Source organism: Lingula anatina, chromosome 8 (assembly GCF_051362555.1).
Source record: "Lingula anatina isolate TDL-2025a chromosome 8, LinAna3.0, whole genome shotgun sequence".
Taxonomy (NCBI): domain Eukaryota; kingdom Metazoa; phylum Brachiopoda; class Lingulata; order Lingulida; family Lingulidae; genus Lingula; species Lingula anatina.
Genome location: NC_141774.1, coordinates 10288291 through 10316110, shown reverse-complemented (window position 1 = coordinate 10316110; position 27820 = coordinate 10288291). Strand labels below are relative to the sequence as shown.

The following is a 27820-nucleotide window of genomic DNA, read 5'->3' as shown; positions in this document are numbered from 1 at the left end:
GTGCAGAAATTGAACAGTTTTAAATTTTTATCATTATCATCCAAAGTTGCCTGTGATTTGATAGTTTAAATCTTCATGTGTCTGCTGAGATGGGCAGGGTTGCTGCCACCAAGGCGATAACACAATCATGGCACAACAATTGTCACAACTGTCACATTGGTCACACTTTGCTGTCGTTTATTTGAACTACTTTAACTATTTGTGAGGATTGTAAGAATTAGCCTTTGTTGCCTTTGGGGAAGGAGGCATTTTACATGCCATTTATCGAGAGAGAGAGAGGGGGAGAGAGAGAGAGAGAGAAAAAAGAGAGAGAGGTGTTTAGGGTATTCGTTAATTTGTCTCTTCCCTTGGACCTTTTAAACAAAAACATAATTTATGACAATAACAAGATAACATAATTTATGACAATAACAAAATGACAATTCATATTCATGATAATATTTAAATTAATTGTCAGATAAGATAATGTATTGGATCATCTTTAGGTCATCCAAATTTTACGAGTTTTGGCCAAAACTGGGGGAAAAGTTTTCAAATATTCACTGTAATAATGCTCATGCACGAATAAACAAAGTTCGTCGAATATGTTTACTTACATTGACTATTAAATATTTGTTTTTCAAATAAAGTCGCTCTTGTCTGACGCATCCTTTTTTAGCGCACCTGACACACCTGCTTTCCATTTCTACTTCCCTCTCTCCCGTCATGCCTTTCGTTTCCGGTAACCCGCCCCATAACTAGGAAGTGAGTCGGGGACCTCAGAGTTGGTAAGTTTTCGGACTAGTAAACCTACATCTGAAGCTTGGCATGCAGTAGGTGCTATGCACTAGAGTTATTGTTTAATAAAAGACCAGGTTTTTAAAGCTTATATGTAGAATAGCGAAGAAAACAGCATGTATGAATGACTCAACTCGTCGATGACTAAATATGGCAGCCCCCTTTCTTTAAAACGCCGGTTGAATGTTTTCATTGGGTATTCTACATCACTGTCATTATTTTGTAAAATTTGACATACTGTGTGGCACTCTGGAAGATTTTTGAAGATTTTTGAAGTCTGCTGATACGTATAAACAATTTGTTGTAAAGGGCATTTTAAGGGAAAGAAGTTTGACCTAATTTGATCCACGACCTCGGGTACGTGACCGAAACCATTAAATGTTAGGTGAGGAAGGGGCTTCTCACATTAAGTGCTAAGATAACTAACCTTTCTTGCTTTTATAACACCCACTACCTTCATATAGTGTCCATCAAATTTATAATAATGATATAAACATTTGTGACTGGCTATTTCCTGATTAGTATCAGAAAGTACATTATACATTTTTAGATTATGTCAAAGATTCCAAAATAACAAATTAAAAGTCTTATTCTTGTTTTGGTTTCTTATTCATCTGAAGGTGTTTTTTGTTTTCTTCACAAAACTTATCACTTTCCATTCTTTTGACCCGATAAACATTTTACATTCACTTTCTTCTGTTCTGTGTTAAAAAGAAACCCATCTACCAGTGGTTTACTTACACATTTACATTGTAAAACTTTGAGATGATACGAGGTGTGGCTTGTAAATTTCCTCTCATGCTTTGATCAAATTAGTGTGTTAATGACTCGATCTTTTCAACGGGCTAAAATGATCAAACTTTCCAACATAGTTTTATGAACACTAAATTATATTTCTATATTGCATTTGTAGTGCTTTTACTGCTTTGAAAAGAACTATAGAGTAGCCTGGCTTTTTTATTTATTTATTTATTTATTTATTTATTTATTTATTTATTTATTTATTATTATAATTATTTTTTTGCAACATTCAAATAGAATGTTCTAATTTTAAGAAATCATTAACTTACAAATATAGTATCTGTAAAATTGATAATTTTCCCCCATTGAAAAGATCGAGATATTACTGCACTTGCCCTGGGGCTTGGGTGTCATCCTATTTTTACATTACAGAATAATTAGATTTACAGCAGTATGCTTTAGCATAGCTCATTTGAAATTCCTGTGTACTTATCAAGAAGGACACCACAAAGAATAAATCGTTGTTACATATTTGAAAAAATAAGTGATGTCTTCGGATCTTGTCAGTCAACCTGTGATTTAGTGCTGATACACAGTATAGATTTAATATATATACAAGTATATGTATCCCAAATCAGCCTTATCATATAATTACTATCTGCCACCACACAATATGCCACCTCTAAATTGTTATCAAGATGATTGCTCCCAAACCACATGTCATATTTTTTCCATATATACTAGATTTATATCCATGTGACATTATGGATTGTGTCATGCCCAATGACAATATATTGCCTTGTATGGAAATGTGGATATATTACCCTGATAGGGAATGAGTCATGGTTATATTTGGTTTGAAAGGTGATTTGTGTCACTTTGACCTACTTGTGGGAGTAATATGTTGTCTTTATATCTTTGGACAAATTTTAAAGGGCACAAATCTGCTCATGGAATTTGGTTTGTTATTTGGCATTAGGCGTCAATTTATTTGAAAGAATTTGAAGGTTTTATTAAGTTGTTTTTATGTTGAATTGATTAAAAACTGAAAATATGACCAAATTTTATGCATTAAAAATTTTTGTTCTACAGAATTACTTATATCAGGTTTTTGTGAGTTTATATCTTACAATATATAGATTTTCAAAAGAAAAAAATAAGATAAAATTTATATCTTAAAGATGCCCTGATGGTATGTGGTCAGAGAAATTTTACCAACATATTTGAATATTTCATTCATTAGTTTATTGGAATTCTAGGCTAGTATTTCACCAGTAGGTGCTGGGGTGGGGGGGGGGGGGGGGGTCTCTCTCCTTAGATTTGTCTTTGGCTTTATGTCAAACAGTAAAATATTTGAATTTTATCAAAATATGTATGCACTTCGACCAGCAATGCATACTTATCATCTAAAGTGAAACAAATGAAATATGTTTCAATTTTGATTTGTAACAAGGATTTCCTTTATCATACATTCTTTTATCCATGAGACTTTTGTATGTATTTCAGATTATTTGCCCTTCAAAGTCTTATTGTATTACTAGTATGTGTATTAATTTTCGAGATCTGATTTGCACTGCCATATATTATTTCCTTACTAGTAGCCTTATGTCTTGCGAATCTGTCACATATAGTCTTGAATAAATTCTTTTATGAATTTGAAAATTTTCTGTCTAACAGTATCAGAGTAGATTGTAATTTTGCCAGTTTTTGTATTTATAAAGTTTTTTACCTTAGTCTTAGAATTTTAATAAATTTCTTTGGCAGTACAGTTGCTATGATACATCTGAATGTTAAAGTGGCATTTGAAGTATGCTAATGTTGAACTTTACCTGTATTTTATGGCAAGTAAACTTGCCAGGGGGCGTATCACCAACTCAGGTGAGAAGAATTTGAGACAAAATTACGATGGCTAAAATACAGAATTTATTCTATAGCTGTTTTTGACCATCACTGAAATTTATATTGCTTTTGGCAATGTATCTGTTGTCTTTACAAATGTATTAATTGTACCACCAGCGTTAGCGCTGGCGGTACACATGGTTTCGGTCCCGTCCGGATCGTTCCGCCGGCTCCGCCGGACGGCTACCGTTACCGCTTCTCCTCCTAGACGGTAAGGGCCCCCATACCCATCTCATGGATTTAGGTCACCTATAATCTCACCTCGTTCCACGTAAAATTTGGGCTTTGTCGGTATTGGGGTCTGGGTGTGGCACTCATTACAATGCACCCTTGTCTAAAAATGGCAAAATTAAATGCTAATTATCTACCCTATGGAAGGAGTTATGGGAAAAATTTCTATAGACAGCTTTCCAAAAGTCATATGTGTAGATTTCAAATATACCCTTGGATTTGACCTTTGACCTTTACTTCAAGGTCAAATGGGCCAAAATTTTCAAAAAAATGAAATTTTTTACGAAAAAATTTTTTTTTGCCCTGTTATTCAGACACTACACAGACTTAACCAATAATATTATTGGAAAGTGTTACCCTTCAGGTCATCTTTCATCTCCATGAATTTAGGGTCAATCGGTGCATTTTCACGGGAGTAGCGGCCATAAGATACCGAAACTGAAAACTGTCTCTAATTCGGGAACCGTTAATGCTAGAGACCCATTCTTTTTTGCATTTTGTAGAGCATGTAAAGCCCAACACTGGGGGTGGTCTCGGTTTTTTTGTATTCCATACGGTTTTCGAGTTACGCTGTATCAAAAAGTACATATTGGTGGTAAAAGCAAAATGTGCAGTACGGTAATGGATAATAAATTTTGAACTCTGGAAAAATAAAACATAAGGCTTGGCAAAGCAGACAACTTGTGTTCAAAAATGACATTATTTCATCAAATTTGAACTTCTGAAACTTCAGAGCACCTCCTATTTCAAGAATTTTGACCAAAATAGCATTTTCTTTATTTTAATTAATTTTTTCTGTACGAAATTTAAGGCACATTATGGTAACTCCAAAATTATAACATTTAGTCCCTTATATCTCCAAAACTGGCAGAGATAGGTCCATAGTTACTATTGAAGTTGAATAGGAAGTCATATACTGGCAATCTTACTGTGACCTTGAAATTGACCTTTGACCTACTTTTCACCATGAACTGAAGTTTGCAAATTTTGCTTCCCTTTTATCTCCAAAACTGGCAGAGATAGGTCCATAGTTACTATTGAACTTGAATAGGAAGTCATATACTGGCAATCTATATGTGACCTTAAAATTGACCTTTGACCTACTTCTCACCATGAATTGAACTTTGCAAATTTTGCTTTCCTTTTATCTCCAAAACTGGCAGAGATAGGTCCGTAGTTACTATTGAACTTGAATATGAAGTCATATACTGGCAATCTAATTGTGACCTTAAAATTGACCTTTGACCTACTTTACACCATGAACTGAATTTTGCAAATTTTGCTTTTCTTTTATCTCCAAAACTGGCAGAGATAGGTCCATAGTTACTATTGAACTTGAATAGGAAGTCATATACTGGCAATCTATGTGTGACCTTAAAATTGACCTTTGACCTACTTTTCACCATGAACTGAACTTTGCAAATTTTTCTTCCCTTTTATCTCCAAAACTGGCAGAGATAGGTCCGTAGTTACTATTGAACTTGAATAGGAAGTCATATACTGGCAATCTAATTGTGACCTTAAAATTGACCTTTGACCTACTTTACACCATGAACTGAATTTTGCAAATTTTGCTTCCCTTTTTTCTCCAAAACTGGCAGAGATAGGTCCATAGTTACTATTGAACTTGAATAGGAAGTCATATACTGGCAATCTAAATGTGACCTTAAAATTGACCTTTGACCTACTTTTCACCATGAACTGAACTCTGCAAATTTTGCTTCCCTTTTATCTCCAAAACTGGCAGAGATAGGTCCATATTTTCTATTGAACTTGAATAGGAAGTCATATACTGGCAATCTTAATGTGACCTTAAAATTGACCTTTGACCTACTTTTCACCATGAACTGAACTCTGCTAATTTCTTTCTCTTTTAACTCCAAACCTGGCAGAGATAGGTCCATAGTTACTATTGAAGTTGAATAGGAATTCATATACTGGCAATCTATATGTGACCTTAAAATTGACCTTTGACCTACTTTTCACCATGAACTGAACTCTGCTAATTTCTTTCTCTTTTAACTCCAAACCTGGCAGAGATAGGTCCATAGTTACTATTGAAGTTGAATAGGAATTCATATACTGGCAATCTATATGTGACCTTGAAATTGACCTTTGACTTACTTTTCACCATGAATTGAACTTTGCAAATTTTGGTTCCTTTTTATCTCCAAAACTGGCAGAGATAGGTCCATAGTTGCTATTGAACTTGAATAGGAAGTCATATCCTGGCAATCTAAGTGTGACCGTGAAATTGACCTTTGACCTACTTATTATCATGAACTGAACTCTGCTAATTTCTTTCTCTTTTAACTCCAAACCTGGCAGAGATAGGTCCATAGTTACTATTGAAGTTAAATATGAAGTCATATTCTGGCAATTTACTGTGACCTTGAAATTGACCTTTGACCTTCTTTTCACCATGAACTGAACTTTGCAAATTTTGCTTCCCATTTTTCTCCAAAACTGGCTGAGATAGGTCCATAATTACTATAGAACTTGAATAGGAAGTCATATACTGGCAATCTAAATGTGACCTTAAAATTGACCTTTGACCTACTTTTCACCATGAACTGAACTTTGCAAATTTTGCTTCCCTTTTATCTCCAAAGTTACGCTGTATCAAAAAGTACATTGGTGGTGAAAGCAAAATGTGCAGTACGGTAATGGATAATAAATTTTGAACTGCAGAAAAATAAAACATAAGGCTTGGCAAAGCAGACAACTCGTGGTCAAAAATGACATTATATCATCAAATTTGAACATCTCGAACTTCAGAAGACCTCCCATTTCAAGAATTTTGACCAAAATGACCTTTTCTTTATTTTAATTAATTTTTTCTGTAGGAAATTTATGGCACATTATGGTAACTCCAAAATTATAACATTTAGTCCCTTATATCTCCAAAACTGGCAGAGATAGGTCCATAGTTACTATTGAAGTTGAATAGGAAGTCATATACTGGCAATCTTACTGTGACCTTGAAATTAACCTTTGACCTACTTTTCACCATGAACTGAACTTTGCAAATTTTGCTTCCCTTTTATCTCCAAAACTGGCAGAGATAGGTCCATAGTTACTATTGAAGTTCAATAGGAAGTCATATACTGGCAATCTAAATGTGACCTTAAAATTGACCTTTGGCCTACTTTTCACCATGAACTGAACTTTGCGAATTTTGCTTCCCTTTTATCTCCAAAACTGGCAGAGATAGGTCCATAGTTACTATTAAACTTGAATAGGAAGTCATATACTGGCAATTTACTGTGACCTTGAAATTGACCTTTGAGCTACCTTACGATGAATTCACTTTGATTGTACCATTTTAAGTTATATATATTTTTTGCATATTTTGAAAATTCTTGTTGATTGCATTTTTACAGCTTGTCAAGCACAAGACTGGTGGCTGTGTCCCTTACTTTGTGTATGTGGGGGTCTATACGAATGCGCTTGCTCCAGCTGGTGGTACAATATTCGGAGGCGGTATCGCCTCTCTGATCCTCTAGTTTAGTGATTATATTTAAGTCAAAATTAGTAAAGAAAATTAAATTTACCCCTTGGATACACCCTGAGGGTCAGAACTGGAAACTCACCCCAATCATGGGCATGTTGATAATGAGAAGGGAAGTTTCCAGCGACTTTTGATATTCAGGGTGTTACTAGAAACAGCAGAGACATGCTGATGTGAAATAGTAAGTTTCCATTGAGGTCTAAAACTAGGGGGTCCCTCAAGGGGACATGTCACATATTTCACACCTGGGTGTTTTGATACACCCCCTGAATGCTCTTGTTATCTAGGTCATCCCCTTGTTGAGTTTTGAGCTGCCCCCTGTGTGCTCATGCCTGGTGATCACTCTGGTTTTATTGCTGTGGCACTTAGTTTTGCTCCCATTGCTGTGACTGGATTGTAATCCTCTTTACACTTCTTTATGGGGGATATACTAGACAGGGACCATCTCAATACATACATTTTTCAAATCTTAGTATGTCCATAAAGACGAAGAAAATTTTAGATTTATATTTTAATTTCACTAATATATATATTTTTTAATGCATTTTTCCTCAGTTTTGAAAATCTGGTAAAAATAACATGTCTGTTTTAACACTAAGCTTCCAATGACCATATAATTTGCCTCACTTAATCCCTGTGGGTATAATAATAATAATAATAATAATAATAATAATAATAATAATAATAATAATAATAATAAATTCATAGATGCTGTGTACAAGTCCAGTTTGGAAAACGCTCTTAAAATCTGCAGTTGTAATTAAATTGTTGTATTTAAATACTTTCATGGAATACTGTTTTGAAAGTGAAATTAATTAAATTACTTTAAAATGCATAAAGAAAACACTATCAAATATCAGTTGCATGTCTAAGTTTTTTAGTGGCATGTTTAATATTGTTTCACTTTTGATAGTGACAACATAATCAGTGTTTTTAATTTGAAGTTAAACATAGTTGAAGCATATTTCTTCTCTGTTTGCTGTGTCTAGATTAGAAGCTTGCAGTTTTTGACTACTGTCCAAAAAACGCTTTGCTTGAAAAATATTAGAGTAAAGTCAAACAGTTTGTAGTTCACACCCTTACATAGAACATCTCATTTTGCTGCACCCATTATACAAAACAATTGGAAATCAATGCAAAATCCATAAGTCAATAGACTGTCACAGTTTTGACATGTGTATGTTGGAGATTAACATATTAATGTTGTTATGTGATATTGAGATGGCCCCTGCATCTTGTTTACCTCTACAGGCGTGTGTCGTTCCACCTTGATTAAAAATCTTACTAAGTGGGTGTCTTTGCTGACTGCACTGTTTCTTTGACTAACATTAATCGGAACGTGGCAGTGTGGATTGTTTGCACGCACATGATTAATTTGGAAATCTCCTTTTTTGACTTCTACTTACCTGCGCAACTTTTCACAGCAGTATATATATATACAAGGTTGTAACTGGTGGCTCATAGTGCAGGATTTACAATGTAAATAATTGAAGATGCTTTATGTTTGGTAGAAAATGTCTGCTGCTGCTTTCTATACTGAAAGGTGAGGGGAACTGACGGAAAATAGCAGTGAAATTGAGAGAGAGAGAGAGAGAGAGAGAGAGAGAGAGAGAGAGAGAGAGAGAGAAAAGGATGTATGTGTGGAGAAAGACAGAAGTGTGTGTATTTGCATGCATGTGTGCCTGTGTTTGTGAAAGAAGGAAAAAGAGAGAGGGAGAAAGAAGGAGAGGGAGGGAGAGACAGAAAAAGCTGGGGCTAAGAGAGAGAGAGAGACAGAACCACGCACATGTAATCATTCTTGCACCAAATCTGCATAAAAATGAAATATTTTTTATTGCAATTGAAACAATTCATTATATATAAGGTAAGTGACTGTAAATTATAAAGTTATGTTTAGGTTGTCATTTGAGCTACCAGTTATATGCCTACCTATATACTGGCTGGAAAGAATTCTCTGCTGATGACAATTCTCGAGCAGCCTAATTTCACGTTTCAGCTTTAAGTAAAGTGAAGGGCTGAGTCCAAGTGCCACTAGTCTTGACCACAGGGTAAACTCAACTCTCAGGGAAAAGTGACCTTGACATTAAGGTGTTATGACCTTAACCCTGAAATGACCTTGACCCAAAGTATAAAGTATAATGCCTTCAAGAGGATTCTTATGTTGTTGTAAAGGTAGCAGCCCAGAGAAATACAAGGTTACTGAAGTCACAGACGAACAGTTGGAACAAAAACCCAAAAATACACCAGAGCCAGCTCATACTGTCGAGGTAAAGGCACCTAGTAAAACAAAAGAAAAGACACCCTCGCCTGCAAAAGAAGTTCAGCCTGAGGTTCAAGAGCCTGAGGTCAAAGTTCAAAAGTCACAGACAGTAGAGAGCTCAGCACCAGTCAGTGCCCCTCCTCCTGTGAAAAAGGGGAAATCTCCGCCACCACCAGAGGTCACTAAAGTAGAAACACGACCCACAAGCCAAGACAGCACCAATTCTGTATCTTCAGCCAAGCGCCACGCCCCAAGACCCCCTGTTTTTAAAGTACCTGAGCACTTGGTGAAGCAGAAGGCACCCACACCCCCTAAAGAGGTCCGTAAGGAAGAGGAAGAGGTTGATCCTGTCGTGATGGCCCAGTTGGAAGCCCTAGTAAACCGTTTGGAGGCGGTGGCGAGCAAGTTGGAGAATATTTCCTCCCGTGGAATTGGTGGCGGTGGCGGTGCAGGAGCTTCACAAGGTGAGAAATGGACCACTTGGTTATAATATGGTTTTAACTTGGTCGTTATGGTAACGGTGTATAACTCAGTGATGCTATGAAAGTTTTGAGTCAAGTAATTGGTGATGTCACTAGACTAGAAGGAATTCATATGGTGATTATGTGGTCTGCATATTCGATGGTTTTGATATTGAAGGTATATTGTATGATGAATAAAATACTATTGAAATTGTATTTGTAATAAGTCGCCCTATATTCTTGCATTTCTGTATTGCATTAATTATTGAATAACATGATCTAGTTTAATATGTTTATGTTTGATACTGATTCATATATGTTTAATTTCTTCTGCATTTTCACCATATGTCTAGTTGATATAATATACCCTCAGCTCCTTTCAGGGTTGGATTGCGTGAAAAAATAAGCAATTGCAATATTTTTAGGATTGAGGATTGAAGACCAAAAACACGGTTTTTATATTTTCATAGAGTGACAACTGTCAAATGCTAGAAAACTATTGAAGGAAAGTATGTTGTTTATTATATTCTTAAAGTTTTTTTTCTTTTTTTCACTTTTTTCTTCTTTTTTTCACTTTTTTCACTAGATTTATCCATGTAATCCCATGGCCAACATTGCTATTTTGAAGTTCGCATATATATACTAGTTTCAGTTTAATTTACAGGGAGAAATAGGTGTAGTATATATGTTCCTGCACAGGCTTTTCCAACCTACAGAACAAATTTGTTTAATTACAGGTAAATTGCTTTGGTTGCAGATTGATGGAACATTGATGGCCCGTGTTTGACTGACTAGAAGGCATGAATTCACGTAAAGGTGTATTTTACCTGCTGGATGGCAGCATTTAACCCATTTCCCACGACATTTAGGCAGTTAATTACCTAAGTGGGGATTCTTACTGGCAGTGACATGGAATTACTGGTCTTAGTGTAGAAATGTTTGTTACTGTTTGACTTTTTTTTTTCATTTTAGGGGTTAATTTCAAGGCATTTTCATGAGCATGACATGAAACACTTCTATCATATTTATTAGAATTTTTTCTACTTTTTTTTTAGATAGGGTGCCTCAGACAGTAATCAGTTTGTTTGACCTCATCAAATATTCTCATCTCATATTTCCTTGTAGAATTTAAATAAATGAAAAAATTTTGTTTCAGATATTGAAGACCTACATAAAATCATAGGATTATCAGAATAGTCTGAAGACTTGTTTCCACTATGGTCATTTTAAGACTTAAAACTTGAGATCATAAATAGATAAATGAATGGATTTTGATATTGAAAACTTAAATAAAATCCCAGAGTTAAAAATAAAGGTGGTCATATTTGGACTTTGACCTTGTCCAAGTTAAGAGGATAACAACTGTTCATTTTGGCCAAAAATTGAATTTTCCTGGGGTAATCGACAATTTTCTCATGCTAACCATTGGGTAATGAATCCATTTCTACATTCAAGGATTGTCCCTGGTTTTTTCTAAAAGGTTTTTTTTTTTTTTTTTTTTTTTTCGATAATCTCTTAAGAGATTATTACAGAGTATAGCTATCTATGAAGGTCACGTGGTCCAATGACAGGCACAAATTAAAAAAAAATTACTATAACTGCTGTTTTTGTGGTAAAATAAAATATATTATATTTCTATGAGTTGTTTACAATCATGTATATATTGTGAAACATAGATCTGATATGAAGAGTTGTTGTCCCTGTAAGCTAATAGTTCTGAAGATACAAGTGTCCCCAGCATATTAGAAAGAATGACTTGTCATGTCGTCTGCAAGCTGTCACATGGCATCCGTTCAAAGATGTTTGAGTTTTTTTTTTACTGAAAGATGTTTTATTGATAGGCAGATTATGCACTTTGTGAAGTGCACCGATATTTTTTTGCTTGGATTAAAAAATATTCCAAGTATATCATATATATAGGCTTAGCTCAAAAATAGAACTTTTTGAGAAATAGTGCCCAGAGACTGACATACGTGCTGTTAATATCTCATAAAGATATGCCTACTGTACAAGTTAGAGATTCTTCAAACTTTTTTTGTCAGGGGCAGTAGAATATTTTGGTGTGCATTGCAACAGATTGTCATCTTGCTGCTTAACCTGTCACCAGGAAAAATGAGAAACACCAAAGTTTTTTTAAGATGAAAAAATTTTATTTGAAATATTTTTAGAAATTTCATTGATGAGTATCAGCCTGGGATTAAATGCACTTGATGATCCATCGTAATTAACTTACATATATACCATCAGTGGGTGCTTGTAACATGCAAAAAATGCCACCAACTCCCACCAAAAGTTAAATGCTGTATTTTATTAATAAATTTTTAATTTAATGATTTCATTCTAAAATTTTGCCTTGGGTGTGGAACAAAAATTTTAATGAGGGAATAATTAAGCAGTGTGACTTAGTCCCGACAGCTGGTACCCTACTGCCCTGCAAGCAGTTACAACTCTTAATCATGCAGCTTCTGGGCATCAACGAAATAATTTTGTCTTGTCACCACTGTTCTAGTATAATCTCCATCTTTTCTGTCTCCGACTCATTGTCAAATAGAGGTGTGTTAAGCTGTTAAACTGATTGCATTGAGTGAAAGATCCCCGTAGAGTTGGGTTGATCTAAGTAGAATTGCAGTTTCTTTGGGAATGAGCTCTCTGGGTCTCTGGCCCGAAATTGGGACGAGTATTTAAGCATTTCGTAACCATTATCTTAAACATGGTGTCAGCCCTAAAAGCCGCCATATGGTTGGTGAAAGTTTCAGCAATTTCACTGACTGTCATTGCTAATAGATATGCTCATAGGGCACCTGTGTTACATACTTTGGGGCCCTGAAGCTGAGTTTTCAGGCTTCTTCATGCAATGATTGAGTTGTACACTATGTTACATCCTTGGGCCCTGAAATGGATGATGATGAGCTGGACAGAAATATAGACCACATGTGTTTTGTGGCTGTTAGAAATTGTCATATGTATCATACTTCACTGTCTTTGCGGACTGCCAAGCGAGCTGTCGCGTCCGCCTGACAATGTTGGTGTTGTAGAATGGCATTAGGATAATATTCTCGACTTTTATGCTGTGAAAAGCCAGTGTTTTGTCTTTACTTGAGTTAAACAGCTACAGAACAGTTGTCTTTATGTGCTATGGCACCGTTTCTCTACTCACGACAAGTCGATCAACTGTCCTCGAGGAGATATCTGTCAGTTAAACTCTGACAAGACTTACAGGCAGAGAGTACAGAGCTTCCCACAGTTATAACTCTGACAGGAGCGTGCAAAAAGACTTGCTCAAGTTTAGTTCTGTCATAAATGCTCTTTGTGTCAAAAACGAATGACTCTCAGACTTTGAGTGCCATTTTCAGCAAAAGCTCTAAGGAGGTTTTCTTCTGTGTTCCAAGTTCCAAGTAGACGTAAGTTTATACAAAGACAATGTTCAAGGTGAATTTGAAGAAGACTGGATTTTGGGGTCAAGATGCTGCTGGCGAGGAGGAGCCAGACCAAACTGAGACAAAAGAAGGTGGTAACAATGCTATTGCTCACAGTGTTAACATAGCCGAGAGGAAGCAAGCTTTTGATCCACAAAGTGTGCAAAAGAAAGGCGGGGCGCCCAAAGCAGACGTGGCTGCTAGAAAGCAAACTTTTGAGTCCAAAATCCGTCAGAATAAGACCACAAAATGGCAGATGCCCTCAGGAAAATATGGTGGAGGAAAGGGAGGTGGAAACAGCAGAGCACCCTGGGTAACACAGCCAGGAAAAGCCAAAGCCCCAGCTCCCCCAGTGCCATCTGGTGGCCAATACAGCACAACTTCCTCACTTCAAGTTCCAAAAGAAGAACATCCAGTTACCCCAGTGACTGCCTCGGAAAAGGAATCACCATACAGTAGCCCTGGGCCATCTAGAAGGTCATTTGAAAGCCATCTTGGCAGCCGTAGCCCAGAGCCAAAAAGAACACCCCTCAGCACAGATTCTGTGAGAAAAAGTGAAAGTTCATGGTCTACCAAACCGAAGGAAGAAATATATGCAAGTGAGTCGAGTAATGGCGAGATGCAATCAGCATGGGAAATAGAATCATCTTGTTCAAATTCTCCAAGGCTGGAGAAAAAAATGTCAGAATATGGCTCTCCAAGTCAACCAAGAAAAATGTCTGAATTTGGCTCTCCGTCACACCAAAGGAAGATGAGTGAAGCTAACTCACCTCCATTCCAGAGAGAGATGGAGGAAACAACCAGCATGTATGGAAGTGCCAATCCCAGGATGGCAGCATCCCAAAAAGTGCCGAGTCATTCTTCACAAGGCAGGGAGGAGCATCATTACACGTCTCGCTCTGTGGTGAAGCAAGGTCTGTAGGAGGGGGGGGGGGGGGGGGGGGTGGAGGGGGGTTCTAGAAAAGGTATACCAGGATGAATCAGAAAATAAAGCTTTCATTTTACCTGAAATACAGTAATAACACCATCTTTTCAACTGGCAAAAATTATCAAATTTTAAGATACATAATTCTATAATCACAAAATTTATATCCAAGCCTGCTTTTAAATTTTGTTGCTACCGCTCAATATGAATATTGTAATTTTAGGAAATAAAAGATTTAAAGAAAAATACAGTATCCATAAAATTCACAATTTTTCCACCCATTGAAAAGACCGAGTTATAACTGTATTCCTTTTCTTTCAGTATTTTGTTTCTGGGGAAGATGTTTGATAACAAGCAGTAAGAGATGTATTTTCATCTTTGTGGATGTACTAATTTAGTTAAAACTTACAATTCTGTTTTATATGACAGGGTGTTATAAAAACTCTAAAATTGTGTATGAAGTCAAATCTTTGCCTCCAAACACAACCAAATACTACCATCATATAGTAGTTTCAAATAGCATAACTTAAAGAAATACCAATTTTGGAAAAAAAAGTATTTGAACAAATGTTGTCTGGTGTCACACTGTGCTACATTTAACCCTTGGTCCTTTTTGCCAAACATCATTTGAATAATTATGCTATATTGCACATCCAGCAGTAATGTGTCATACTGTGTCATATGGTAAACTCTTATAATCTGTAGGGACAGATGAGAAAGTTAACGACCAGGGCTCCATAACTTGAAAGCATCACGAATTGCGAATAGCGGTATCACCTTTTATGTTGAGGCTATTATATGGGGCGAGTAAATCCCGAGTTATGGAATAGAGATGCTTGCACTCGGTTGCAGTTTGTGATGCTTCGAGTTACAAAACCCTTTTTTTTTTTTGGCTGATAGAGTGATTTTAAAATTTGGTTTATCCTTTGGTGTGTGAACTTAATTTAAGTTATATAAGAATTTAGTAGCAGTGATTTATAGTAGTGATTTATGCCTTGTAGAAAATCTACGCTCACTTCATATGTAACTTAATGCATCAGCCATCTTCATCAGTATATGACGACAGAAGTTTTCACTTCCAGCTAGGAGAGGAATACTATATGCTTGCATATTGCTGCCATTTTACTGAACTTGATGTTATGATTTACAAGAGTTTTTTTACAGTGCTTTTCTTCTTTCTTTCTTTTTTTTTTTTTTTAGCTCCCAGGCTCTGACCAAAGTCGATATCTCTCTTTTTGAAAAAGGATGACAAAGATTTCTTTAGACAAAAGGGGATGTTATCATAGTTAAATGTCCAATAAAAAGGAGTCGAATTCCAGTCCGAATTAAATCCTATGTAAATGAGACTTTTGATTCAATGTAACTTTTTTTTTTTTTTTTTTGCTATAATGTTATATTGTGGTCATTCCAGAGGTGTCCCATGCCTTTGTGACGGCCTTCGATGACCTGATGAAAGGGAGTCTGGCCACCTTCGTAGACCTGAGCAATAAGATCGGAGGAGATGTCAAGGAATCGGTAAGATAGGAAGTTTTGTTGTTTTTTTTTTTAAATTGAAAATGAAAACAAATAAGAATCCAAAACAGATATGTTAGAATATTTTGTAATATAGATATTCTTCTTTGAAACTTTAAGTGGAAGGAAAAAAAGCTAAACTGATGGCAGTCTTTTAATTGTGGCTGTGAAGTAAAAGTTAATTGCTTTTTCGAAAATGTCACCTATATTTGTTTGCAAAAAGAGGTTGTGTTGCTCACTATTATGATAATGTATTGATTAACAAATGCCAAGTAGTGTTTTTTGTAAGATTGTGCTAGGTGTGATAAAGGATGTGTCCTGGCACAATCAGTGTGAGTTATTTATTCCTATTAATTGTGTTCCAGGCTGCGATGTTGCTGAAAGGGTTTCAGGCACAGAGACAATTCCTGTCATTAGTCGCTAAGTGCAAACAACCATCACAGGTATAGTCTCTCTCTCTCTCTCTTTCTCTCTCACACACACACACACACTTTCTTTTTACATACATTAAGCTGCCAATGGATGTCACCACATACCACATGCAAATTGGGTAGCACCCCACCTGTCATTCATATGTTTACTTCATGAATATTTAAATGAGACATCACCTATTACAATGCCAACAGCAATGACTTCATGGCAGGTTGAATATTAGTTACTTGAATTCATTGGACCGTGTTAATATGTCAGTCGTAAAGTCGTGGGACCTCCGTAACCAAGATCAATCGGTCACAGCTGCGCACACATTTAAGTCAAGGTCATGCCTTGACTTCTCGATCTGTCGTTTTGAAAAAAGGTTTTAATCATTTAATGAGTAATGTAAATAAAACTGAAGGATTTATTTTTATGAATTTGGAGTAGTTTTTAAGGCGAAAAGTTGTGTTTGATAAAGTTTTGATTGAAATGAAAAGGAATTGTTTATATTGAATTTTATTTTGTTTAATGTAAAATGGTTACATTAATTGTCCTTTCTGGTTTTGGATCATTGAGATTCACATGCTGAAAGTTAATTTTTTTTTTTAAAGGGCAAGCTCAGAATGAAAATGAAAAAGTTTCTTATATCATTCTATTGTCAATTTATTAACAGAGAAAAAAGAAGATGAACGATTTTTGACCTGCAAATTAACATAAACTTAATTTATGGATATTTATATTAAGTGGAAGTAGTCAATTTTTGGAGGCAGAACAATTGTGTTGGTTGTGGGGTGAAATTCCAACAATTACCATTTTCCAACTACTTTTCAATTTTAAAATAAATGTGCACAGTCATCAGGCATTGACAGTGCTACTTGCTGTAGGGGATATCTGTAGAAAAATCAACAATACACTGCCTCAGGCAAAAAGCATTATGAGCCGTTAGTTGCCTCATGTTTATTTTACGCGGCAAATACACCCTTTTCTGGACAGACACACTCCATCGGGTTGTCAATTTATGAAATGCTCTCTTGAACTTCCCGTGGACCAGGCTTAGGGATGGGATTTCATACGATGTTGTAATATGATGTTTCTCCTTTCGGGGCAATTTCTGAAGGTTTCCACTCAAGTGATGATCCGGCTGTGTGCGATACTTCTGTATGTGTTTTCATTCGAGTTATGATAATATTGTAGTAGCATGAAGTAGTGGGTCTAAAGGTCGTGTTTCACCTGGCGTGTTTACACGTGATAATCCTGGACAAATTAGGCGTTATAACTTTTGACTTGCCTTGTTTTCTCTTTCACAGTTGTTTAACATGGAGAGTATTCACCATGGCTGATGCGCTTGTTAAACAGAATTAAAATTCCGGCTGGTAAAAGTCTGATGGGTTTTAAGTGAGATTAAATGATTACCTGGTGAAGTAATGCTTTTTTTGAAAACTGGCAATAAAATGGCAAGGAAAACAGAATTTTATATTTTAATTGGGTTTGATGCTAATGCCTTAGATACAGGTGTTTCGAATGTAAACTTGAAATTGTGTTCAAATGTTTGTTAGATTTTTAGAATCATTTTTAAAAATTGCATAGGGTAGATGTAGTTGACATTTTTTTTCCATGTTACACTATTAATTTAAGCATAGCTAGTAAACTTTAAACAACTGAAGTATGCCCTTAATTGAGAATTACTAGTTTTCCCTAGTTTTTACCTCCGCAATTTTTTTATTTTCTCCATACTTGTGTCTTGCCTTCTTTAAGTTGTGATGAAGCAGGATTTGCAAATAACAAAGAATTTTTATTCTGGCCCAAAGAAAGTAGAACCATATTACCTGTTTTATTTTATCAAGCAATATATATATATATATATTTTTTTTTTTAAATTCAATTAACTAAAAAAAATTATCAGTTATTTGCTGAAGAAGTAGTAAATTCCCTGAAATTTTCAGGGATATAAGGAATAGTAGCTTCTCTTATTTTACTCTATTTTGAAAGAGTGTTACTCAGGGTAATCTTTTTTTTCTCATCGAGCTCATTTTTGTCCCAAACTCTGGGTTACTAGTATGCCATTTAAGGTTACTCTTACATCAACAGAGCTGTTGAGATAACAAATTAAGGGCCACCATTGAATTAAGTAAAAGCTACGGACTTCAATTGTTTATGAGAACATATGAAAGTTATTTTTGGGTTTGGCATCTTGGCTTCCGAACCTTTAGGTGTATTATTACAAAGATGGGCAAATATAGATGAAACCCTTATCGCCCTGTTTATGTTGGTTGCATGTGTCTTTCAGGAACTGCCTCACTTTTTTCCAAGGGGCTCGCATTTTATGGGTCGTTTTCTAGGTCATATCTTGAAATTTTACACAGTAGCCCTGTTTTCTGTTCCTTTCAATACCTATTTGTAGAGGTCATGGCTTGTGTCATATCAAAATTGGTTTGTGTTTTAACAATCATTTTTCATGTTAGGACTTGAAATCTAACGAGGCAGTACCATATACTTATCCATTGTATTCCACCCAGCAGATTTCTTTGTTCAGGTTTCTGTGTCACGAGGAGGTTATTTATTTGTTGTCACAGAGTTGGGTGTAGTGTGTGTATATTTACTGGAGAATATTTGCTTACTTTTATCCTGCACAATAAAAAAGAATTTGCGAGGTATTGTCTGCGAGCATCGTGTTATCTGTTGCCATGGCAACTGTCCATTAAGTGTATTTATACAATTATCACCTTGAGTATTCTGGTGAAGATAGATGTATGGATTGAAGTCGAGAAGTTTGGCCAGTCACTCAGACCAAGCATTGGTGATGTCTTCTGGTGTTGTGACTACACTGTTGCTGTCTGATAAAAACAGAATAAAAGATGGGGACCCTAATTTTTAACACACTTGTTTCAAACTTCCCTTGTATTTTGCCCATTTTTTTATTGGGGGGTTGCAGGGGATAATGACAGAATTATTGTTCTTCAAGGGAAAACTCTCTGTCTCTTTGAGGCTCAGTACAGATAAATTCTCAGGTTATAGATTTGTTGTATTTGACGTAGTTGGATTCTCCTAAATTGGGGGTATGAAATTCTACTTGTCAAAATGTGTAGATTTATGATTTAACATCATGTTATCAAGGAAACAGTGATACCGGAAAACATTGAATCATTTGTCAAAAGTGCTAGATTATGAGGCATGTTTCCATTGGAGATGGATGGCCTGTCTTAGTACAGTCCACCTCAGTGTGATAGTCCACCCAACTTGGACATAAATGCACCTTGTGACAGCTCACAATTAGCCACTGTTGATTCAAATCACCATTGATAAATGTTTGCGAAGAACGGTAGAATAATTTGCACTTGAGGCTGGTCTGTATGCTGTGATCAGAAGCGGATCCAGAGATATTTTCCGACAGTCTTCCAAACTATGTTTGTTGATCCATCTTCAATTTTTGACTGTCTTCCAACAAATAAAATTAGAAGCCTGTCATTGTAAGCTTGAAAAATTCAGACCATCTTCCAGAAGACCCAGAAGAAGGCCCTCAACTGCCCCTGGTGATGTCATTATGGCTGATATTTTGCCAGTGACAGTATGCGTTCTGATTTGTTATCTCACTGGTGTTTGCTTCTGGAAAACGGTAGAATGTTTGGAAATTGGTCAGCAAATACTATTACGGCACTACTGCTAATGAAGTGACATAGGCAGTATGTCTCGAAGTTTTTCCAGTGAGTACTGCGAATATTATTTAATTTATATTTGCTCGTGCAAAGCAGTCAAATATGCTCTCATTGGACAGTACACAGTGTAGCCTGTATGAGTGTTATTATAGCATGATGACCACTTAGAGACCGTATCATAAAATTAGCTCAGTTTAGTTAATTATCCACCAGGAATTTCATTGACTGTCAGCATATGGATTTGTTTCATTGGTTAAATAGCTTCACAGCTGTTTTGCTAGCTCCTTTCTTTATGCTAGGTTGCTACTTAATGATTTATGAGGCATATTTTGACCAAACTAGTAGTCAAGTGGTTGACATTTTTTTTTTTTTAATAATTGACATTATACATTTTAAAAGAAATTCAGTTTTAACAGTTGGCAAATTATCGAGGAATGCATCATACTCAATGTTTAGGAGGTATTTTTACTTGATGTTAAATATTTTTTCTACTGTGATTGAGATTCTACAAGAAGTCTTTGGTATTCCAATAAGAAGAAATAGAACTGTAAAGACTGAACACATGTTAATGCAACCAGTGCTACCCCTGAAATGTACTACAAAAAGAAAAAATATTACATATTTGGTAAAGGATTAGAAACTTGAGAAAAGCGCTCCAAGTTCAACATTTTAAGGTAGCTTAAACTCATACATTAACTTCAATAATATTTTACAATCGAAATCTTGGGTATTTCACTTCAGTAATACATATCAATAAAAGCCTTGGATATTTCACTTCAGGAATACATATCAATAAAAGCCTAGGATATTTGGCAAAGCGCTGGATCCGGTAAAGAGTATTTCATGTTCAGTGTCTTAAATCCCCATTTAAACGTCTCTCTCCGAACATTAAACCACAAAAGCTATCAGTTAAAATGTTTGCCCAGCCACAGCAATACCTGACTGTATATTTGTTTACCCCTCTTGCCGTTGGAACAATACATTTGGGTGACACTGTGATTTGTTGTGTGCGCACACTGTTGGCTCCTTGACCTAGTTTTGAAGCGGGTGATTGGTTGATTGTGTCTAATATGCAGGTCTTTAGCATGGATGGTGCTGTCAATCAAATAGTGACTGGCAGCTTGATGGCAGCAATCAAACTTCGCTATTAGGTTTAAACACTTCTTGGGTAATGTGGATGTAGTTGCATTCATACCAAGATCAATTTAGAATGATATCGATATTCCACTTTTCATATTTTTCTTCATGAATGAAATTACCTGTGAATTGGAAATGATGAATGAAATGATATAAGGAGGAATTGAATTTTGTGAGAGAGTTATTTCTGTAACTTGCAGAAAAAAAAACATTTTGATTGCTGCTGAAGTTAATTTTCACCATGATAATGTGACAATGCCACTTTTAATAATTTATGATAATATATTTATGATAATTTATATAATTTATAATTTATGATGTTATCTTCCAGGACGTACTGGTCGCCCTGTTGAAGCCCACATCAGACGAGATCCAGAACATCCAGGCGTTCCGCCAGAAACAGCATAAGAGTCCATTCATAAACCATCTGTCCGTTCTCAGTGAGTCCAGCCCAGCACTGGGATGGGTCACTGTGGTGAGTTACAGTACATGACACTAGGGGCAGCTCTAATCACAACACCAGGGGGCAGCACACTTTACATTTTAGTATCATATTGGATTTATCTCAGATAAATGTCTACGCTGATTTACTCGTATCTTTGCAATATGAGAGAATAGCTTGAGAAATAATGAGAAAAATTCAGAAGTTGGCATTTTTCAGAATTCCATCTACCAGACCACATTTTGCAGTACTGTAACTGTTTGCACTTATCACACATTTTTCTTTTTTAAACGGTTTATTTAGTTCCACAATGTAGAATTCCACAGAAATATTATAATAAAATCTGTATTGTATGTATTATGTAGGCCCCAGCCCCAGGACCATTTGTGAAGGAGATGGGTGATGCTGGACAGTTCTATGGAAACAGAGTTCTCAAGGAATTCAAAGAAAAGTAAGATTTAAAGATCAGTCACAACATTGTTTTGAAGAGATGGGAGTGTGAATCTGACAGAGGTCGTCAGGCAAATTTTTTTTTTTTTTTTTTTTTTTTTTTTGAAAATTGTCTAAAATCTGCAGGGCAAATAGAGTTTGTAGATAGGGTGTTTAACTCCTTAGTCTAGTGCTTTGCCTTTTGTTTCGAAGTGTTCAGAATTTGCAGCTGTAATACAATAATCTGTGTATAGGCGATTTTATAATTTCATACATATTTACAGTTCTGGAAAAGTATTTTGTGGTCTCCTAAAGATGGTGAAAAATAAAAAGGGGAAAATTATTATAACTTAGATAAAAAATTTTAAATTGTTTAGAAATGATCTGCTTTTAGATTATATTATATTATATTTGTCAACTTGCAATAGATTTTGGATACTTTTAAGGACTAAATAAATGTGATGAAAATGTCACCCTTTCCAGAGACAAGACCCATGTGGATTGGATGAGAGCCTGGAACGAGACTCTGAAGGAACTGCAGGCCTACATCAAGGAGTTCCACACCACAGGGATTGCATGGAACGCAGGGGTAAGTGCCGTATATCTGTGTGCCGTGCTTTGTTTTATACATCAAGAATTTCCACACCACATGCATTGTATGGAGCGCAGGGGTAAGTGCCGTATATCTGTGTGCCGTGCCTTGTTTTATACATCAAGGAGTTCCACAACAAAGGGATTGCATGGAATGTGGGGTTAAGTGCTGTATAACTGTGTCCCGTGCTTTGTTTTATACATCAAGGAGTTCCACAACACAGGCATTGCTTGTCACATGGAACACAAGAGCACATAGCACCTATTTTAGATGTTAATGCTGCACTAGCTTCTTGAATTACATGGAACACAGGAAAAGTTATTTGATTTTCCAATAGATAGTTTGTTTAGGGCTTAACAGCTATAGTATTTCAGCTTACTTGAGCGAACTCAATTTGGTGTCAGCTGTATTCATTTCAGTACTTGCTTTGGATTGGAAATTGGTCTAACAGTTAAACATATGAATGGATGGGGGTATTTTGGTCATTTACATCCATTTCTTGCCTAAATGGTACCTGGTCTGAATATGCCTTAATATATATTAACCAAGAGCTATTTCAATCTAATGGCTTGTTTTTGTATTTCTAGGGTATTGATGCATCTAGTGCCCCTGCAGCAGGACCTGCAGCTCCACCACCCCCTCCAGCAGGAGGGCCACCCCCTCCCCCACCCCCAGGGCCACCCCCACCACCCCCACCAGGAGGTATGGACGCGGGTCCCTCTCCAGCTGCTGCTATGAGTGGGGTGTTTGCTGAGATCAACAGAGGAACAGATATCACCAAGGGTAAGCCCATTGGACAATTGCCATTCTTAACACATCATGTATGTTGAAATAGACATAGCTGTATTATATTGGGCTCTTCTTGAACTCCTTTGTCTTTTGAGGAATGAATGTTGGAGTTATCTAAAATGTTTCGAACCCATTAAAATGAAAACACTTATCAGCTTCAGGTTTTACTAGGTAAGAATGATTTGCTTTATAAATCAGTGTTTCCCCTGCACTTAAATGAGCGAGGCGCCCGCCTCGCTGAAATTTGCAAGCGCCTTGCTGAAATTTGTCAAATGCACCGCCTCGTTGGGCTGAATGGAACGAAAAAGTATATTTTCACTCATGCTTACTGAAAATTATATTTATTTCTAAGCAAATATGGCATTTTCTGTTTACATACGTAATTCCCATGCTTCTGAGCACTTGATTTAGCAGAAACGGAAATACGCATGCGCGTATGCCTAAAAATATCCAGCAGTTACTATCTCCCTGTGAGTGCCTCGTTTTCGCAGTTCTGTGAAGTATGAGAGACGAAGCGAAACGAGGCAACTCTTTCTTGACACCATTTAATCACGTGTCAAGAATACACTTTCTCTGTCACTTCATGTTCCGAAATTCAGACCGCCTGTTGTTTGTTTTTATAGTTTACGAATATTCACTGATAAAAAAGGAGCAAATAAAGTGGACTTCGTTGTTTTTATAAACTTGGAGAAGATTTTCTATTGATTTACGGGTAAGTTTTGTGAAAGCAGTAGTGTTGTAAAACTGGGTCACGTCAGTATTCGCGTGGAAACCTATGTGCATTGAATATGAATTCCCATGACTGAATAGAACCATATAAATGAATAAACGAAGAACTAAAATTGATGATAAGTGTGATTTTCATCTCTTTAATTCCGAAGAATTCATTTAACGGTGTTTGAAGTTGTTGATTATAAATTACATCTCAAACTACGTAGGCCTATAACTAGTAGCGGGAGTCGCTTTGCGCTGAACGACAATTAAGGGAGAGAACTTTTTGAAGCAGTTTTATATTAGGATGAAGCGCTCCCACACGCAATGTCAATTGACCAGTTACTTTCAGAAATGAAATCGGTAAGAACAACATATTTTATCAACTTTTTGGTTAATTTAAAAATAATTTAATGTAGTAAGCCCTTTTTCTTGTTTCTTGTACGTATTAACTTTTTTTTTTTTTTTTTGAAAGAGTATGTTCTATAAACTGAAAAGGACTAAACTGAGTGAATGCAGACTGGAAAATAAATTTTGTCCAATTTTTACTGAATTTACTCCTCAAAACAAGACAATTCAGTGCCACTTAAAATGTAAAAAAATCAGTTCTAAATACCCTAAAATGCACCAAATTGCACCTCGATTAAAAAAATTTTCCGGGGGGGCATGCCCCCGGACCCCCCTAGTATTGCTGGGATCGCAGATTGCTTACCAGCTCGCAGAGCTTGAAAGCCAGGGGAAACACTGTAAATTATTGTCAGAAACAGTATTTGGAAAAGATCTTTCAGCTCAAAGAAAAAAAGGTAAAAAATAATGAGCTTTTGCTTTTATTTAAAGCTGTAACCTTAATGAATTTTAATGATACAAATATATGAGCAACTTAAGTTAACAATTTGAATCCAAATTTTCAGGGCTGAAGAAAGTCACAGATGACCAGAAGACTCACAAGAACCCCGGCCTCAGGATTGGGGCCCAGCCTTTCAAACCTCCAGGAGGCGCTCCAGCCAAGAAAGCCCCTGTTCCAGCTCCAGTAGCTGCCAAAGCAGCAGAGAAACCCCCAGTTTTAGAGCTACAAGGAAAGAAGTGGATTGTGGTAAGTTGTCTTCTTGATGAATTTCTCTTTTTTTTAAGGATTCTGAAAGTTGCACACCACAGTTTGTTGCAGCAGTTCCATTTCTGAGGGCAGTGGCAGTAACATCAGTGCCTAAAAAGACACAACTTGCCTTTTGACATTGTAAAAGGGTATTTGACAATGTATATAAGTTAAAATCCCATGAACAACCCCTTTAATTTATTTGTGTCCAAGAACATCACACAGTTAACTGTAGCATTTTGTTCAGAGATGGAGTGTTAACATTTTCTCTATGTTGTTTGATATAATTACGTGTAAATAATTGTGAATTTTGTCTTTGTATATCAGGAACACCACAAAGGCAACCGAAACTTGGTGATCAGTGACGTGGAACTGAAACAGGTGGTTTACATGTTCAAGTGTGTGGACAGTACTCTACAAGTCAAGGGAAAAGTGAACTCTATTGTCATGGGTGAGTACAAAAATATCCCATTTTACAGTAATGAGATTTTTTTGTACTGTTTGCACATTTCAGACTGTTTGGGAGCTAAAAATGCCATTTTGATATCGATGCAGATCTTCATATCCTGGCCCCCTGGACATTTTTTCAGACTTTTTCACTAAATCGCAGTCTCATCCATGGTTTTATCTCGTTTATGGTAAAGTTTGAAGAGACATGGTGAAGTGACAGTGAAATATATAGTGATGGTTGAGAGGGACGAAAATTGTTAAGGGACCATTAGAAATTTTGCTGTATTTTTTTTTTGAAAGGGGAACTTCAAGTCTACAACTCTTTTTCAGAACAATGATATTAGATTGAAATGAAAGAAAGGCATTTTGCACAATATTTGTTAATTTTAATCAATGATTATTTATTTATTTTGATTAATTAATTATTTATTTATTTGTGTGTATGTTTGTTTGCAGATAACTGCAAGAAGACGGCACTGGTGTTTGATGATGTGGTCTCCTGTGTGGAATTTGTCAACTGTCAAAGTGTGCAGGCTCAGGTGAGATGGATGAGGATTGAAATTAGAAAAAAAAAATAATAACTTTTGCCTAGTAATTAGACATTGTAGTATATACTCACTCAGGTTTCTAAATGCACTCTTTTTGAAAGAATTCTTCAAGAAATTTAATATGTACAAAAAAAGTTGGTCATTCTGACATACATTTATCTCATTGTTCGAAGCCCAAGCAGTGGAAAAAGTCAGTTACAGCTATTCATGGTCATTGACATACAAGAGTTTAATTATATATCAGTTACACCTTGATAGTGATAGTGTAATGCATTTTTGTAAATCGCGTTCAGTGGTCAACTCCTTTAGTGACTAGTATTTAATGAACCGTCCATTTCCCTCAGGTCAACGGTCATGTTCATACAGTCAGCGTGGACAAGACAGACGGCTTCCAGATGTATCTCAGTAAGGACTCTATGAACACCGAGTTCATCACCGCCAAGTCCTCTGAGATGAATATCCTGGTGCCTGGACCTGATGGAGACTATGTAAGTTGTGTTTAGAATGAAACATAATGGTTGATGATTCTGTGTTTAGGTGGATTTATAGTCTCCTTTTTTTTTTTAAATTTGATTTCATGTATTAATTATATTTTGAAGTCTTTTGAAACTTATTAAACTTGTTGAATTTGATATGGCTTGTCTTGAGCTCTTCCATGTTGAAGGCAACAAACTGCCTAGCAATCCAATGTGAAGTTGGGAAATTATCCCATGCCATGATGGCAAACTGAATGACAACATGGTTGAATTTTCTTCCCTCCACCTTACTTTGCATCCTTGGGATTGACTACCTAGGTAGTACCTTAACCATTTGTTGTTTTATAATGCGGATAAGCTCAAAATGTGAATCAGTGATTGCAATGTAATCTCAATACTGCACCTCTTACCAAAACTTTTTTGTTTTTGTTTCAGTTGGAATTTGCAGTACCAGAGCAGTTTAAGACCACCTTTGACGGCAAAAAATTGGTCACAGATTGCTCCGACCTCCAGCAATAGTCAGCCATCGTGCAAGGATTTAGAAAGACTTCGAGAGTGATTACTTAGACTACAAAAATAATGCCACATTATATACAGCTTGAGGCATTTAAAAATGGATCAAATATGTGTGATACAATGATATATCGTTATTATTATTATTTTTACTATAATCATCAGCAATGTACAACTTGCGGTGGACTATTCCAGTCATATATGCATAGTAGATTATAGATTAATACAGGAGTATTTATAATGATTCAGGTACACTTACGCAGAGAGCAATGGTGTCACAACCAGTTGTCTCACCTAACACAATAGGCACATTTTCTGCTTGAATGTCACATCCACTGGCACGTCTAACGCAATAATGCTCTTCCAGTGGCAAAAATGATTTGCCATCCTTTTTTCCCGGTCTTCAAATATGAATAGGAACATCTAAGACGGACACAAATACACTATGAAACGTAACTGTTTTCGATTTATTTTGAGAGAGACATTTTGATGAAGATGTTATGAGTCATCTTTTAAAAAATGGTTTGTTAATATGAAAGAATTTGAATTGTGTATTACACTTGCTTAAAATAGTATCACTAAATTATACATGTAGCATCCTAAATAGGGTGGTGATGCAGCTGCAACAATTTATACTTTATTACTGCTATTTCAATGAATTATAATCATTTAGAATTAAAGAGAGTCAACCTGGGAGGTCAACTGAATTATATATTAATTTGTTACTTAACAATTGGAAATAAAACGGATGTAAAATCATGTTCCTTTGGGGTTTATTCCCATTTTTGAGCAGTTTGCCTCAGTATAATTCTGATGGTGGAAAGTAAGAATTGGTTGGAT

General features: G+C 36.0%; 1 protein-coding gene across 1 annotated transcript; it reads left to right on the top strand.

The window, feature by feature from the left end:
- Positions 1–681: 681 nt before the first annotated feature.
- On the top strand, positions 682–27739 carry LOC106167808 (adenylyl cyclase-associated protein 1). The gene is made up of 13 exons (XM_087019261.1): positions 682–767; positions 9156–9883; positions 15633–15736; positions 16099–16176; positions 21269–21412; positions 21745–21830; positions 22292–22397; positions 22988–23183; positions 24812–24993; positions 25321–25444; positions 25900–25982; positions 26336–26479; positions 26903–27739. Exons 2-13 carry the CDS (start codon positions 9298–9300, stop codon positions 26984–26986), a joined length of 1917 nt encoding a protein of 638 aa, XP_086875387.1. The 5' UTR covers positions 682–767; positions 9156–9297; the 3' UTR covers positions 26987–27739.
- The last annotated feature ends 81 nt before the right edge of the window (positions 27740–27820 follow it).

Bases quoted from the DNA above. Each gene is read 5' to 3' on its own strand.
- LOC106167808 (XM_087019261.1), top strand. From the start codon at position 9,298: ATGCCTTCAAGAGGATTCTTATGTTGTTGTAAAGGTAGCAGCCCAGAG. The intron at 15,737-16,098 runs GTAAGATAGGAA...ATTGTGTTCCAG, and splicing joins GAGGAGATGTCAAGGAATCG to GCTGCGATGTTGCTGAAAGG. The intron at 21,413-21,744 runs GTGAGTTACAGT...TGTATTATGTAG, and splicing joins CACTGGGATGGGTCACTGTG to GCCCCAGCCCCAGGACCATT.